The sequence below is a fragment of the Dermacentor silvarum genome, chromosome 6, assembly GCF_013339745.2.
Source record: "Dermacentor silvarum isolate Dsil-2018 chromosome 6, BIME_Dsil_1.4, whole genome shotgun sequence".
Taxonomy (NCBI): Eukaryota; Metazoa; Arthropoda; class Arachnida; order Ixodida; family Ixodidae; genus Dermacentor; species Dermacentor silvarum.
The window spans coordinates 185,756,242-185,771,831 of record NC_051159.1 but is presented as its reverse complement, the minus strand read 5'-3'; the positions used below and the strand labels follow the sequence as shown (position 1 = coordinate 185,771,831).

Genomic DNA, 15,590 nt, shown 5'->3' with positions numbered 1-15,590 from the left:
AATGACGTCAGCTGTTGGCCAATAGCAGCCGCGTGTGGGAATCCGTTTTATTACGAAATCAAGGGTCCAGAAAAGAGTGAGGAGCACGCTTGTGTTGAAAAGACAGCGTTCGATAGAAAGGACTGTGTTTTTTCACCAAGCCCGAGGGGTGGTACAGGGCACCTTGATTTAAGTTGCAAGGTCACATGACCAAGTGGTGGCGTCATGTAACAATGTCACGTGACATGGACGTTGAAATAGCATGGACGTCGGTATAGTCGACACGCCCAGAAAACTTTCGCGTTCAATGCACGTAAGGGGACATAAGTGCTTCTGTAACTTTTTGCGTTCGGCTTCGGTGCCAACAATAAATGCCATGACAGCCAAGCAAATGCAGCATCCGCTATTCCTGCGCTACATTTACGCTGACTGATGCATAGTGTGGTCGGTGTGCCTAAAAAGCATGACACACTATTTTTGCTGTCTTTTTAGTGTAGTGATATAAATCTTTAAAGCTCTCTTTTGTGTACTCTCATATAGCTTTTTTTTTTCGTGGTAGCGCAACGTTGCAAATGAAGAAAACATGCTGACAGGTGTCTGAAAAACCTACGTCATAGAGAACTCGAAGCAGACGGCAGCTTACATTTTTTTTCCCTTAGATGTTTCATTATGGCTCGTTGGGTAAGCGTACAGGTCGTCCTGACACCTTACTGGGGGATCTCTCAATTTCTGGCCATAGTCTGTTTCGTTGAAAAAAAAATGTTTTTTTTTTTGTATTCTTGAATGCTGTTATGAAAGTACCACACAGGAGCTGAGTGTATGCTTGGCAGATTTTCTGTAAATATGTCTTTACAGCGACCATTTGTTACGGAAAACGGAATTTTCCGAGCGCTGCGTCGGAGTGCTTCTCACCTTCCTATCGTTAATGTACCAGGTGAGTGAGGCGTTGGGCTTGCTTGGTCCGTAGGAGCACGTCAGGTTGACTGGGTCCCCAATTTGGTACTGGCTGTGGAGCCCTCTAATGACCGGATCCTCCAGGGGCAGCACTGCACCGACAGATAAGCCGTGTGAGCGAAGAAAGTTCTTAACGAGCACCCATTGCATGCAGTGAGAGATTCAACGTGAAAGAAGTGCAAAAGTCAAGGCATAAGAAAAGAACGCACGCTGCTTTCGAACAGACTCTTGGTATTTGCATATATACAGGTTGATACGAGAAATGACATCAAATTCATCAATGCGTTTTATTTACCGCGAAAGTGTGTATGCACTCACAAAACAGGAATCCCATCACCTGAACCAGACAAGCATAAAAATTTTATTTGAGATATTTCTTGCATAGTTTTGTCCCCAGAAGCGTCAGAACAGCTGCACTAAATAGCGACGTGATATCCCGATGGATGCAGTTCTCTAAATACACTAAAAAACTTTACCTTAACGCGCACAGTTCTCGGAAACACGTCACTGCCTTCAAGAAAACAGTGATATGAACACGGTAACATGTTCTTCTCCATGGTGTTATCGGAAGAGACGTTTGGGGTGTCACGGTGTCACACTTACCACCCACCTTAGCGGAACTGGTGTCACGCAGTCGAAATGAAAAACAAAAAACACAAATAAAAAATTTTTTTCGAAAATTCTATATTGCAAGTGACTCGCTTAAGAAAGAGAAGACTCGTTTTCTAACAGACACAATAGCTGACGCAGCAATGGTTTTCTTAACGGAAAAAGCACCCCCAGCACTGCCACCACTTTATATTCGTACGCTAATATGCTTCACAGAGCACGGCAAGCAAGATTTCAGTGCATTAAGGGACGACCCTACTAGCGGGAAACCACGCTCCCAATGCCACTCGCAGCAACTTGTCCACACTTGCCGCCGTCCATCGCGGTAAGCACGTGGTGGCGATGCTGTCCGCTTATATAGCTGCGGCTGTGACAAGCGATGCTGAGATAGAGTGATAATTTATCTCGGCCTTTGCCCAGAGGAATGTGCCGACCGCTCCTCATCGGTGTAGAACATGCGAAAAAATGAAGCAGAACACATCCGTGATTCCTTTCCATGAGAGCAAAGCTTTCTTCATTTTTGATAGCGGTGCATTGAGCAGAAAACGTGGCATGTACAAGGTCGCTTTGTTTACCGATTACGACGTGTGCATGGTTTCTTTTTTTTTTCTTGTCCCGCAGCTGTCGTGATCTTCCTAGGGAGAGAAGGGTCTTCTGCAGTTTCTTTTATATGCGTCAGATGACGTACATTGCCTCTTTTCGGTTGGTTAATAGTTCGGAGTACGTTCTTTTTATTTCATGTATTTGCAAAACGCAACTACTCGTGCTGCTGCCGAAATATCCCGTGCTGACAAGCTTCGAACGTTTAAATCGCTTGATACTATGCACATGCGCCATAATTGACGCGAGTGAACTAACACATCTAGCGCACAACCTTTAGTCAAACGCCACAGTCCACTGGGCCTGATTGCATACTCGCGAGAGTTAAGGATGCGGAACGGGGGCATCATGTGTGGTCCCAACTACATACCGCATATGCAGCGTCATTGTGCGCGTGCGTGTTGTTAGAGGTTAGAAATGCACACCAAAGTGATGCAAATGGTGCTTCCCACTGGCACAACAAGAGCGGAGAGGAGCAGCATCGCAGCGACAGTGCTTGCTCCCCCGCTGAAATGCCCGATGCTCTAAGCAATAATAATAATAATAATAATAATAATAATAATAATAATAATAATAATAATAATAATAATAATAATAATAATAATAATAATAATAATATTTATTACATCCATTTACATGCTAGTTACAGATCTGTGTTTTGTGCTCTGAGGCTTTCGTTAATACCTTTCGCATTTGCCTTTCGGAAATAATATTTAGGCCAGACACGATGGTGCGTGAATTAGATTAGATGAGTAACATGGTGAGACACCGAGCTACTTTGTCTGCAATGACCAAAGTTTTTTTAGCCCTCAGGAACGACGGATACAAAAGGGTTAAGGCGGGCCACGCGAGCCTACCTTCCAACACTTTTTTTAATTACTGAAACATGCTGTTTATGCATAAAGAAGCGATACGCAAACGCACAAAGAGGTTAACAAAAAGAGCGTACAACAGTATAACCCGCATCAAAGTGGGAAAAACAGGTAACGTGTCAGGATCTGTTCCATTTGCAAGCAAGAGCTGTCCTGCATCAAGTGCGTGCAGTATTTTTTTTTTTTGTGTGTGTGTGTGTGTGTGCGTTTCCAAGGCACGACCAAACCACTGCTCTTTTTACGAAAGAAGGGGAACCGAGGGGCCTTATGTGCTCTTTTTACCAGTTTGATGTGAGCTGACCGGTACGGTAAGCGAGGAGTATTTACCTTAGGTTCTTACTTCCAGCACACTTGTTTTCAAGAAACTCCACTTCCAGAAACCAAATAGCATGACTATCCGGAAGATCATGGACTAGGGGGCACAAACAATCATTAAAAATTGGCAACGTGCTTGAGGCAATGTCATCACAGGTGTAGTTACCTGTTCGTAAGACTATCGAGCGACCCACCTTATCTGGTCGAAATCTATCAATACGCGCTAAAAACAGATCACTGGGAATTAGGGCGGTACAAGAACCGAAACATGCACCTTCGTTTTGCAGGTAAATTCCTTCATTTCATTCCACAAAGGTTCAAGAAAGGCATACTGAAAGAAGCTCTCAAAAACAAAACTGGCCATCCCAATGACGACAAATCAGAAAACACCAGTGACCTGATTGAGTCAACTAGGTTCTGGCATGCACAGTATCATTTCTCTGCATCTATATTTTCCAGAAAACTGCCAGAAAACTTAAGCTGAGTAAAATGAGTAACCTAGATGTTATTGTGATTACGTAGAAGTGGCAACGTGACAATAACGACGGCGCATTATCGTCGCGTTACGATACGCTACACATTTATCAGTCGGTTTGATTGTTTCGCAAATGCAAATAATGTCAACGTGTTAACGTGGTGGCATAAAGCGTGACATATTTAAAATGTACTGCTTTAGTTTGTAAGCAAGATAACAACATTACTACTGTATGCTTTTTATGTATGAAGATGTTCCAGAACTGCCTGGTCACCTAACGAGCACTGTGTGCTTAGAGTGGCCACGGAACTGACTATTCGATAAAGAAAGCGAATAAAGTATATTGTATTGTATTGTAAAGTTGCTATACTTAGTGAATTAAGTTAGCGTCAAAGAGGTTTATTGATGAGCGCACGTACCTAGCGGCCCATACGCAGTGGAACATACACAAGTTGGCGTCACTGAACAGCGGCACATACGCAGCAATGCCACATGCCCACGGGAACGGCCAACATTTTTAGGCTGCACTGTCTCCCTGATCGGCTCACGAGAACGGCCAAAGGCAACACACACACAAATGTGTCTGGCCAGTGTGTTGACACCAGCAAGTGTGTTCAAATCGACCAGAATTAATCGCTTCAAGAACCTGCAGCAAATATGCAAATGTTGTTATGAAAGTCAACTGCACCGTACGCGTCAATACATTCTTACCACGACCTCCTCTATAAACTTCCGACCTGCTCATGCCGACGCTCCCCCTGACGCCAGATTTGCTTTTGCTTGTCTTGTTTTTTCTATTTCGCCAAACTGCCACCGCATGCCGTGGCGCCACCACTTACCCCCATCGCTTCGCAATCTGCTGTGCCCGCATGTGCTCCGCGTGGTCTGCTTCTTCGGTTGGTGTGGTAGGCGCTTGCCTTTGTGACATTCAGAGTTGATCGTGTGTCACTTAGCGACTGCACAGTCAACAACAGCATTAGGGTACGGTAGCAGTAACACCGTTTCCCGGAAATGGTGTACTGTTCCGTCGCTATCTGCAAGTCGAGCCGGCGGCGGTCAAGAATCGCGACTGGGATATCGTTCCACGAGTTTCCCTGTGACATGTAAAAATTAGTGAAAAAAAAAAAAAAGGTGATGGTATAATGTGGCGGACAGACAGCCAAAATGCATGTCCCTTTGAAAATGGAAATCTGATGAAAAGGAAAAGTTTCTCTGCGCAAGGTTTTCATGGGTAGAGTATCAAAATTAGTCGCACTAAATCATTTAAGCTTGGCTGTTCGTATCATCACCTCCTCTATAAACTCCTCTATAAAAAAGTTTATAGAGGAGGTCGTGGTTCGTATACACAACATTCCCATGGATCAGTATAGTGCTCGCAAGAGCTGCTGAATTGAATTGTTTCTCTCCTCACGCTTTTATTTGAAGCATATTCTTAAGACGATACAGCAGAAGCAATGATGAGAGCGCGGGAGCAGTGCCGATACGCGGCAATGCCAGCGAAGCTCGAGGGTGGCCGTAACCGTGAGAACCAACCGTGTTAGGGATCATTTCAAAAATATTGTAGGCGCGAATAGTCGATGTAGCAACGTAGCGGTACGCGGAGAGTTCAGTTGCACACTTTCATCCTTAGAAGGTCGCTATTACTATAGGCCCCGACGCGTAAAGCACGACCGTTCCTTCCGCTAGCTTTTATTTTCCCGTGTGGACAGCACAATAAAGGTAATCTTGAAACTCGAGCTTATGCAGCGAGAATTAATCGGTCATGAAGGTAAAAAACGACTTAGGCGGATGACCGTGTACGTCGTTTATATATATATCTATATTCTGTTCATTCGCGCTGCAGAAACTCGGGTTTCTATATCAATGTACCAACTAGTCCATGCACGAATTACCCCATGGGCTAGTTGTACCAACTAGTCAATGGATGTTGGCAGCAGCCAACGAGGCGGCGCTGCACGAAATGAAGCAAGGAAATGAATATAAGGATTGCATTCTCCATGCCATGTGCTGTATATTATTTGGGTTTGTTTGTTGTTGTTACCTACGCGTTCGATCCCGCTGCAAAATCGCTCGTGCAACTGGGTCAGGTAGTCAACATTATTTCGGAGCCCTCTACAACGGTCCTTCTCATGGCCAGACAGTTGCTTTGAGACATTAAATTCCGTCAATCTACGCGTTAGAAACACGAAAAACAAACAGAATAACGTGCACAGCAGTGCGCCAGGACCGCCGTGCGCTCAACGTGCGCTACGTCGCATCGTCTGCTGCGGGGGTTAGTTCGGGCGGCACCTGGCGGCACTTTCGGTCTCTACGCAACAGTTTTTAGGCCCGCGCGCCGCCGTAGGGGTGGCGTCAGTGAGCAGGTCGGAAGTTTATAGAGGAGGTCGTGATTCTTACTTACACTTACATAAGATGAGAATCAAGCTGATGACGCTTGATGAACGTAACATAACGGACTCAAGGACTCATCAAACTTGGTTTGCAGGTTTTAGATGCAATAAAATCAAATATTATATTTAAGGTACGACAACAATACCAACAAGGGCCGCTATATTAAATCAAGTCAAATCAAAGTCCTGGTTTTTTTTCCGAAGTACAAATTGGAAGTGGATGCTAGAGCAAAAATCTGGTTCAAACAGCTCGACTATGTCCTAGCAACCGTAATAAGGCAGTACTTTCAACATATCGTTATTAGCATAGAAATACAAAGGAACGTGAAAGCATATTATAAAGGCAAACAAAAAGTTGACTATTTTACCACAATGAGCTATATTATATATATATCTATATATATATATATATATATATATATATATATATATATATATATATATATATTGTCACGTAGTAGTGACGGTAAATAAAACAGTCGCAAAACTGTGTATGACGAAACTGGTTGTTTATTGGGCGAACCTGTGCCCACAAAAGCAAGCTACACTCAAAGCACAACGATAGCGGCGAACACAGTCGGCGATCGTCGAAAATCTGATCAGCGGCAAAACGCGTCGGCTTTTATACCTGAGTCATCGAAGGTTCCAGAATAATCCCTGGTACGCGCGTGTGTTCCAGAAAGTTCTAGACAATTCGCGTCACTCATACAATCAGATAACATAAGCGTCGGTGAAAACAGGCAACGGAAAGAAGCATCGATAACGTTCTAGAAACTTCCGATACAGGCGCGTCCTGCGCCGAGCGATAACGTTTAACATTTGTTAGCCGGTGGAAAGCGGCCATCGGCGAAAGATAAACATGTATACGTGTCAATATATACAGGGTGTTTTTTTTTTTAGCTGCACCAAATTTTTAAAATTAGAAAAATGTAAATTTTGGTCACGTTATGTTTACCGTTCGAGTGTACGTATGGGCGGCCTCTAGATACAGAGCAATTTCCGCACATACGTGCGTAATTAGCAAAGTTACGCTAATTAACTTTCTAATTATCAACAATAGGTGGCTATAGCAAATGAGTACTTTGGGGCCCGTCCTCGACACTACCTAGCCCAACGATCAAATTTTGAATAGCGGAGTTCACGTGGGAGCTACGCAAACAATTAGTTCCCCTTGGCAGGCAGCTTGAAACTGAAACTGGCCGCAAGAAGAGCGTCTGTGTCGTCGATGTCGCCCCCCTCAGCCTTTCGTCAGGTCTTCGACGTCACCGCTGGTCCGGCCCAACGAGTAGCTTGCGTTATCTCCTTGCTGTTTGCGGCGTTTCAATGCCAGCGGGCCGCCAAATTTACTTCGTCATTCCGTCGCGCGCCACGTTGCGCTGTAGCGAACCCCGCTCCTTGGGCTTTTAGATACTACAGGCACGGCGTCATATTACGTCATATCAGTCTGTAGCGTCGACGGCGAGCGCCGCAGATAGCAAGGCGATAACGCAAGCTGCTCGCGGGCCGTACCGGCGCCTACCTCGGAGACGTGACGAAAGGCAGGGGGGCGGCGAAATCGACGACAACGACGCTCTGTTTGCTGCCAGTTTCGGTTTCAAGGAGCCTGCCAGGGGGAATTAATTGGTCGCTTAGCTCTCACATGAACTCCGCTATTGAAAATTTGATCGTTGGGATAGGTAGTGTCGAGGACGGGCCCCAAAGTACTGATTTGCTGTAGTCACCTATTGTTGATAATTAGAAAGTTAATTAGCGTAACTTTGCTAATTACGCACGTAAGTGCGGAAATTGCTCTGTATCTAGAGGCCGCCAATCGGTGCACTCGAATGGTAAAGATGACGTGAACAGATATATATTTGTCTAATTTAAAAAATTTGGTGCAGCTAAAAAAAAAAAAAAGAAAACCCTGTATATATTGTGAAGATGTAGTGAACTTGGCCTCTGGCGCTCGCAAAGCGGGCGCTAGGAGGACGAGGAAGACGAAGAAAGAGAATAGAACAGCCGGCCCAGGAACATCTATTACTTCAGCCGTAATCTCAACCGACTCCTTGTCTGTTTGCTCCGCTTTATCAGTGCCCAATTCATCTATCATTCTCCTAGAATTTTATTCATCCATCCCCGAACATTTACGCCTTATCCATCTGGTATGGGTGCCAGGGCACGTGGGGCTCACTTTAAACGAATCTGCAGACGCACTAGCAGCGGCATCTCTTAACGGCCCGGTACTGAGGATCCTAAGACCTTCGGTATACGTCACTTCTGCGAGATTTAAAAAAATTTTCTGTCCAGGAAGGACAGGCCAAATCATGTGTACTCAATAACACCGATTTTCAGCACCTTAGGTTTTCTTGGCACAGCAGATGGTGTTCAACAAGAAAATTTGAAGTGTCGTTTACTAGAATGCGTTGCCGAATACCAAGGCTTAATTTCTATTCCCATAGGTCTGGTATGGCGCCTTCCCCCCAATGCTTTTATTGCAATGAACCCGAAACTATGGATCATTTCTTTATAGAGTGTCGTAGGTTCACCATGCACAGAAAACGACTTCTAGGAGGTCCCCTCCGCCAACTTGGATTGCCCATTACGCTACCTATCATTCTATCTCTCGGGGCGTCGGCACTAGGACACTGTAATAGGAACGTATGTGATGCCATATTTAATTTTGTAATGGAAATAAGGAGACTGCCATGCTAATTTTTTTTTCACAAGACAACAAAATATTTGCTTCAAATTTTAAGATGCTATAGCATGAACATTAATATTAACGATTAGAATTCATTTATTATCTCAATCTTAATTAAGAAAATCCCATTTAAGTATCCTTCATTTTTCTTCCTACTGTCGCCCGATTCATGGCCAATCCCCCGTAGTGGGTTGTGCTATTTCTATAGGCACCAAACCAAACCAAACCAGGAACGGGTGCTGTGTCTCCGTTCCTTTACAATGGCGCAGTCGACGAAAGCCAAGTCTTAAGGGGCTTCAGCCTTAAGCACCGTGCTGCGGAGGCCTTTGCGTCCTCCGGCATCTCGCCGTCCAGGGTCCTTCTGGCGAGGGAACGCCGTCAACGCTTCCCTTGTCATGGATGCCGCACTTGGGTCTACCTGGATCTCCGAGCCCCCAAGGAATGCCGTTCACGCTGCCTTGGACATAGATCCTCGCCGTCGTGGGTGCCTCCTGCGGCCTGGGAAGGCCGTCCACGCTTCGCGTGCTCTGGATCACTGTCCCATGGTATCATCGCCATCTCAGTCAGTTAGAGATGCTGTTCACGCTCCCCTGGCTATGCCGTCCACGCTTCCCTACTGCCGGCGTTAGTGGAAATACCGCCTTTTCACGGCTTTCCAGATGACGTCATCCTTTGGCTTCGCAACATCAATGCCTTGGGTGATCGTCATGCTTGGTCAGACCACACAAGATGGCTGGTTGCAGCAAAATGACTTCGCGGTGCCGCGAAGGCTTGGGACAACTACGCAGGCATCAAGCAGCGGTCCTGGCCTGCATGGAGCGCAGCTCTGATAGCTGCTTTCGGCCCGCTTCCCTATGCCTGCGGTGAGTCCGATCAGCGCAGCTCTGCGCACGGCGCTCCGGAGAGCTACCGCTCCGATCCTGCGGCGGATGTGCCCAGCAACGCCTCGACAGGGAGAGCTACAGGCTGCCCCACCGTAGGCGCCGGCTCACCGGGTGTCGCCGTCGACTTTAACGCAGACGGTGGGAAGCGCGTGGCAACCGCCGCTCCTGCGTCGACCCACCACCGGGCAGCGCATCACCACAAGCTCTGACCACGCCGCAAGCCACCACTGCTGCTTCGACTTGGCAGTCTACGCCAGCCGAGGCGCTGCGGCGGCAACCCAGAGAAGCTCGGGAGTTGCACCATCTCGGCACTGCAGCTGCACCCGGCATGGTTTTAGTAGACGGCCTCGCAGCCTGCTTCGTGGTAGATCACGGATGCGAGCCATTTTCTTTCCACCAGGGATCTCGGTCTCTGTGTCAGCGTCCGATACTACTACACCATCACTCTTGGGGACCGGGACCGCTTTCCATCCGCAGCCGTCGGTGGGGCGGCTCCCGAATTCAGCGGTGGCGGAGCGCAGGGAGGCGCCAGCTCCGTTAGTGTTTGAGCGGCTGGCACTCCAGGAGCCCGATGTGTCCACGGATCGCGGCGGGCACAACCGTCCGGACCCGACATATGCTGGAATTTCAACGCGGTCATTGGCCGAATGCGTCGCTGTTAGCCCCGCGCTGAGTGGGGCCTCGCTGGCAGAGGCGGAGCCGGGTGGCGCGCCTGAGCTCATCGTCATCGAGGACCTTCTTGCGCGCCAGGGACGCACGGGAGGCCTCGGGACGCTGAAGGGACTGTCGCGGGTTGCCGGCACGAGAGACTGCAAGAGGCACCGGATGCGCAAGCGGCCATGGGTTTCAGGGCCGACGATCCTCGTTCTGCCTCCGGATGGGGACGAGTCAGCAACAGCAGGTGTTGCGTCGAGCTCAGCGTGTTCGGGCGCATCGGCGAAGCTTGGTTGGTCGGCGGTGTCACTGAGGGGACGCACGCTACAGCTGAGAAAAGCGGCGTTTCGTTGTCCAGCATCTCGTGCCCTACGTGCGCATCTGCGATGGTGTGATCGTCGGTGAGACATGCGACCAGCGCGCAACAGTCAGTGCCGCCCGCCAGAGAAGCTGGTTGCGCGCTGGACGGCTCACCATCGACGACCTCACTCCCTGGACAAGTTGCCTGGTTACAAGCGCGCCGGAAACTCGCAGCGTGGCCAAGTGTGAAGATGTAGTGAACTTGGCCTCTGGCGCTCGCAAAGCGGGCGCTAGGAGGACGAGGAAGATGAAGAAAGAGAACAGAACAGCCGGCCCAGGAATGGGTGCTGTGTCTCCGTCTCCGTTCATTTACAATATATATATATATATATATATATATATATATATATATATATATATATATATATATATATATATATATATATATATATATATATATATATATTGTAAATGCACGGAGACAACCGCAGCGATGGCCTAGCGGTAGAGCATCCGCCTCGTATGCGGCAGGTACCGAGTTCAAATCCCGGTGCCGCCGGGAACCCACCGGTTTTTCTCATGGGTAGAGATGTCCCCTGGCCTGGTGCTCGGCTGTCGTGGGGGTCCACATCTCGAAAGAGGGCCCAGTAGAGATTTCAGCTGTTGTCTCTGGGCGCCTCTTGTCCAACCACAGAGGCTTGTAGACGAGCATCCGCCGCGGCTGTGGGAGGCAAGTGCTGCCGCCGGGTACCTACCGGTAAAATAGGTACAAGCGCGCTCCCAGCCTGGTGCTCGGCCATTATGGGACCTGAACGCTTGGAAAGGGGTGTTTGACCTCAACCCGAAGGTGCCCCCACCTCAATAGGTGCTTGGGGCGCCACATGGGAAATGACCGCCATGGGAGCGGCCCAGACACCACTTTATTTCCGTGCTCACGTTGGTTTCGACGGGAATTCAGGGCGCAGGCTTCTTTCCCAAGCGTATCACCCCTGAAGGAAGCCGAACGCCAGGCCGGGGTACGCTTGTACCCTTTTGAACCAGTGGGTGCCCGGCGGCGGTGAGAATCGAACCCACAGCCTCCCGCAGCCGAGGCGGGCGTTCTACCACTAGAACGCCCGCCTTATATATATATATACATATATATATATTATTACAAGGTACCGTGATTACGCAATAGTAAACGTACACAATAGTACAAGTAAAGCGAACAAGGACAACAAACAACATTTAGATTATACTAAGCATACTCGAAGCGAATTTTAGTAGTTGAAACGCAGAAAAAGCTTGCCAAACAAATTGCGCTTCAACAAAGTGTTGCCCTAGTTGAATAAAATTGTAATGATGACTGTCGGTGTACTTATTTAATATAAAGGGTAATTTATGTGCTAACATCACAATTTATAATTTGTGAGAAAGCGTGGGATCACTCCTGGTGTTAAGACGGTTGTTGTGAAATCTAATGCATTTCCGAAATGCACTAGATGAGAAATGGAAGGAACGTAAAATGCGAAATTCATGCATACATGTTGCAGGGACAATACTTATGTATGCGAGAGGTAGGAAAGAATTGCTACGTAACCAACTATCCTCTTTTGCAGTGTCAGAATCTTGGTGACGTTGGCAGCAGTAGTCGCTGCGCATACTAAATTGCAGTAAGTAAGATGGGATTCAAACAGTGCACGGTATATATGAAGTTTAATGCGAATAGGAAGAAAAGCGCGATATTATATATATGATATCAGTCATGCTGCAGATGAATGCTTTTTGCAAATTTTATTAGTGTGAGTGTCCCATCTAACGTTAGAGCAAAATGTGACACCAAGTATCCTGTGTTCGAGGCTATTATTGACAATTAATGTTGACGCTATTACCACAAAAATGTGGCACAAGTTTCTGGTTGCACTTTCCACGCTTGCTGTATGGGATTCTGCCGTTGATTTCATAAGTGGCTTTCAGGCTGAGTAGGGAGAAAATTCTTCAGCCCGTACCTCAGAGTATAGAGCATTTCCTTACGGTTGGCATCAGTACTGCTGTAGCTGCCGTCGACTAAGCCGTGTACCTTACATGAAGAGACATGTTTTACAGCACCGCGAATGCCAAAATGACGTTCACGCCATCGTTAGACTTGAAGCACCACTGAGGGCAGCGGAAATGTTTGCCTTCTAAGAATGTCTGATCGATTGTGGATGGCAGTGCACGATGTAGCAAGCTTTCTGCCTATATCAGGCACTGCAGCAGTGGTTAGAGGCCGGATACGATGAGGCAGGCTATAAGTCAGCACTCGACTAACTTATCGCTGTATGTTCAACTCCGTGTAAAGTCAATTGACATTATTCGCTGGTTTATTAGCCTTTTATGGACATGCTGGCTTATTAACCTTTTTCGAACTCCGAAGGTGTGGACGGCACGAAAAAAAAGTGTCGCAATTGTGACACTATAACTGTATATTTGTCGCCGTAACCTCTATATCCGTCATCAATGACCTGTAGGAAAGTCGACGTTGAGAGAGTCTTCATAGCCAAACCCAATGGGCAAAGTCGTAAACAACTGTATTTGTTAGCTATGTAGGCACATAGTGTTGCAGGCGTCGTGCCATTTTGGCACAATAGTGCAGCCGTTCAGTTCTGTATGTAACAGTAGCTGACGTGTAATACCCGTGTAAACGGGATTATATGTTGAATGGGAATATAGAGCAACCCCTTACCTTGAAGTGAAAAAAAAAAGATACAAACAAATCACTGAAACACATTTATTTTCACAACGGTGTCACTGATCCATCATCGGAGTTGCAGTCTCATTTATCCGAACTTGCAGAAGTGTCGTAAGAAGATGGCTGCTGTCGCTGGCCGCATCCCACAGTGCGTCCTCCTCGGTCCCATCAAGTGAGTTGCTGATGCGGTAATTCTTATACGGGTGTCACACGGTCCACTTTTGATCGCGATTGAGACCGACGTGGATGCATTTTCTCGATTGTGATTAGCTTCTTTGCGCAAGCTGAGGAAGTGAGCCAATCGTGATGGACAAATTTAATCCGGATCAGCCTTGATCGTGATCCAACGTGGCCGTGTGACACCCCTATTAAACGCATTCTGCATGCAGTGTGACGGCTGGCAAAGAACGCTAGGCAGACAATGCCCAGCGGCCATTCGCTTCGGCAAAGTCTACTAATTTTATTACAGCGGACCTGTTAAGGCGTCGCTAGGTTGGTCTCGTTGTCGTGCGCAGCATCGCCGAACTGGCAGAGAGTGAAAGCAGGGCATAGGAGGAGAGGAGGTGCAGAGAGAGAGAAAGGGAGACAGAGAGCGAGAGAAATAAAGAATAAATAATACAAAATGAACTTCCTTGGCGAGGCGCTATTCGAACCCGGGTACCCACGGTGCGAAGAGCGAGCGTCATAACCACTGCTTTATACACCCAAGCTTGCAGAGCTTCCGCTGTTTCATCAGATTTCACAAGCGCGGAATTGGCTTAACTTTTTTTGAACGTTTCGTTGTTGAAAACCGACCGTCAGCCCGTCGAGTCTGTACAAAAAAACCTCGCTGAACGATGACGTCACCGCGCGTTGCCTAGCAACCACCTCTCGGAGCGGCGTGTGCTTCGCCTCCTCTCCGTGTCGTGCACATGTTGCCTTGAAATGGGACGTTAAGGAGAGGGAAGGAAAGCATGCGCGCGGCGCGCACTATGCTCGGGAGAGAGAAAGAGAAAATGAGAGTGAGAGAGAAAGAGATTATAGCAGCACCAACGAGGCACGGCCGCTGGATGAAACGAGGCAACGCGAAGAGCTGCTGCCGACGCCACCCGCGTTCCCCATTTCTCGCGTTCGCACCGGGGAAACGCGAGCGGCGTCGGCAGCAGATCGGCAGGTTTCGACCAACCACGCCCCGGCAAGTGTGGAGGCGCAGCTTGGCCGTGACGTCACCGGGGAGATAAAGCTCGGAGCCGCCGCGACCGCGGCAGAACTCTCGTTGACTCTGTGGCGAGTACATGTAGCCTTGACATGGGACGACCAAAGAAGATCCGGACACCCTAAGAAGACGCCGCTCATCTTGAAGCACGTCACGCGGCCATGCGAGAATCTGCGCGTCGGCGGCGAGCCGATTCGGAATACCGTGCCTAGCAGCGCTTAGCAAAACTTAGCCAAGCCTAATAAAACCTGGAACAAGCTAGGTCGGTCACCAGCTCCGCTGTTTACTCCAGCTTTGCACCACTAGTGCAAGCTGCACACGTTCTTTTTTTTTTTTTTGCACGTCATCGAAAACTGTTTCTGAGAGCCACTACTAATCGCTCACCAAACACAATAAAACAACAAAAAAGAAAACAAATCACGCACGAGGTTGATCCGAACAGCGCACATAAGAAGACATAGCGACAAGCAAAAGAGAAAAATGACAGCAATCCGCATTTCGATATAAATACAGCTTTGGTTGTGCGTTCGGCAACATGCATGCCGTTGGTTGCCAGACGGCGATTCACATTATGTTAAATACCGCTATATAAGAGGACGGCTGACTTTAGCCTACCTTTTTCAAGAAAATACCTCCACTTGTATTACGGTTAACGGTACATATAGCTGCCGCATTCAAGAAACCTTTTCTTGAGGACCACTTCCCAGCGAAAATATTTCGGGCGCGTTGTTGAGAGTTCCGGCATTAACCTCCGTCACACGTAGCTCAAGTAAGAACACTTACAGAAGACTCAGCAAAGTCTATCGTCTCATTATTTACAAGCGCATTGCGCACAACGCCATTCTCTCCACAGAGAGCGCAGCCCCCCGGACACTACCTGAGTTTCTCGGCTGAAGTGCGGCGCTACCACCGTGAATATTTCTTCGATAGACAAAAATTGCGTCGACATTGACCTTTCAGAACATTGATCACG

At 47.7% G+C, this 15,590-nt stretch overlaps 1 protein-coding gene across 1 annotated transcript in view; it reads right to left on the bottom strand.

The window, feature by feature from the left end:
• LOC119456541 (uncharacterized) overlaps positions 1–15,590 on the bottom strand; it is a 491,108-nt gene that overhangs the window by 98,903 nt on the left and 376,615 nt on the right. The window contains exon 4 of the mRNA XM_037718374.2: positions 892–1,025. Within this exon, the coding sequence (XP_037574302.1) occupies positions 892–1,025 (134 nt within the window). The remainder of the gene's footprint in view (positions 1–891; positions 1,026–15,590) is intronic.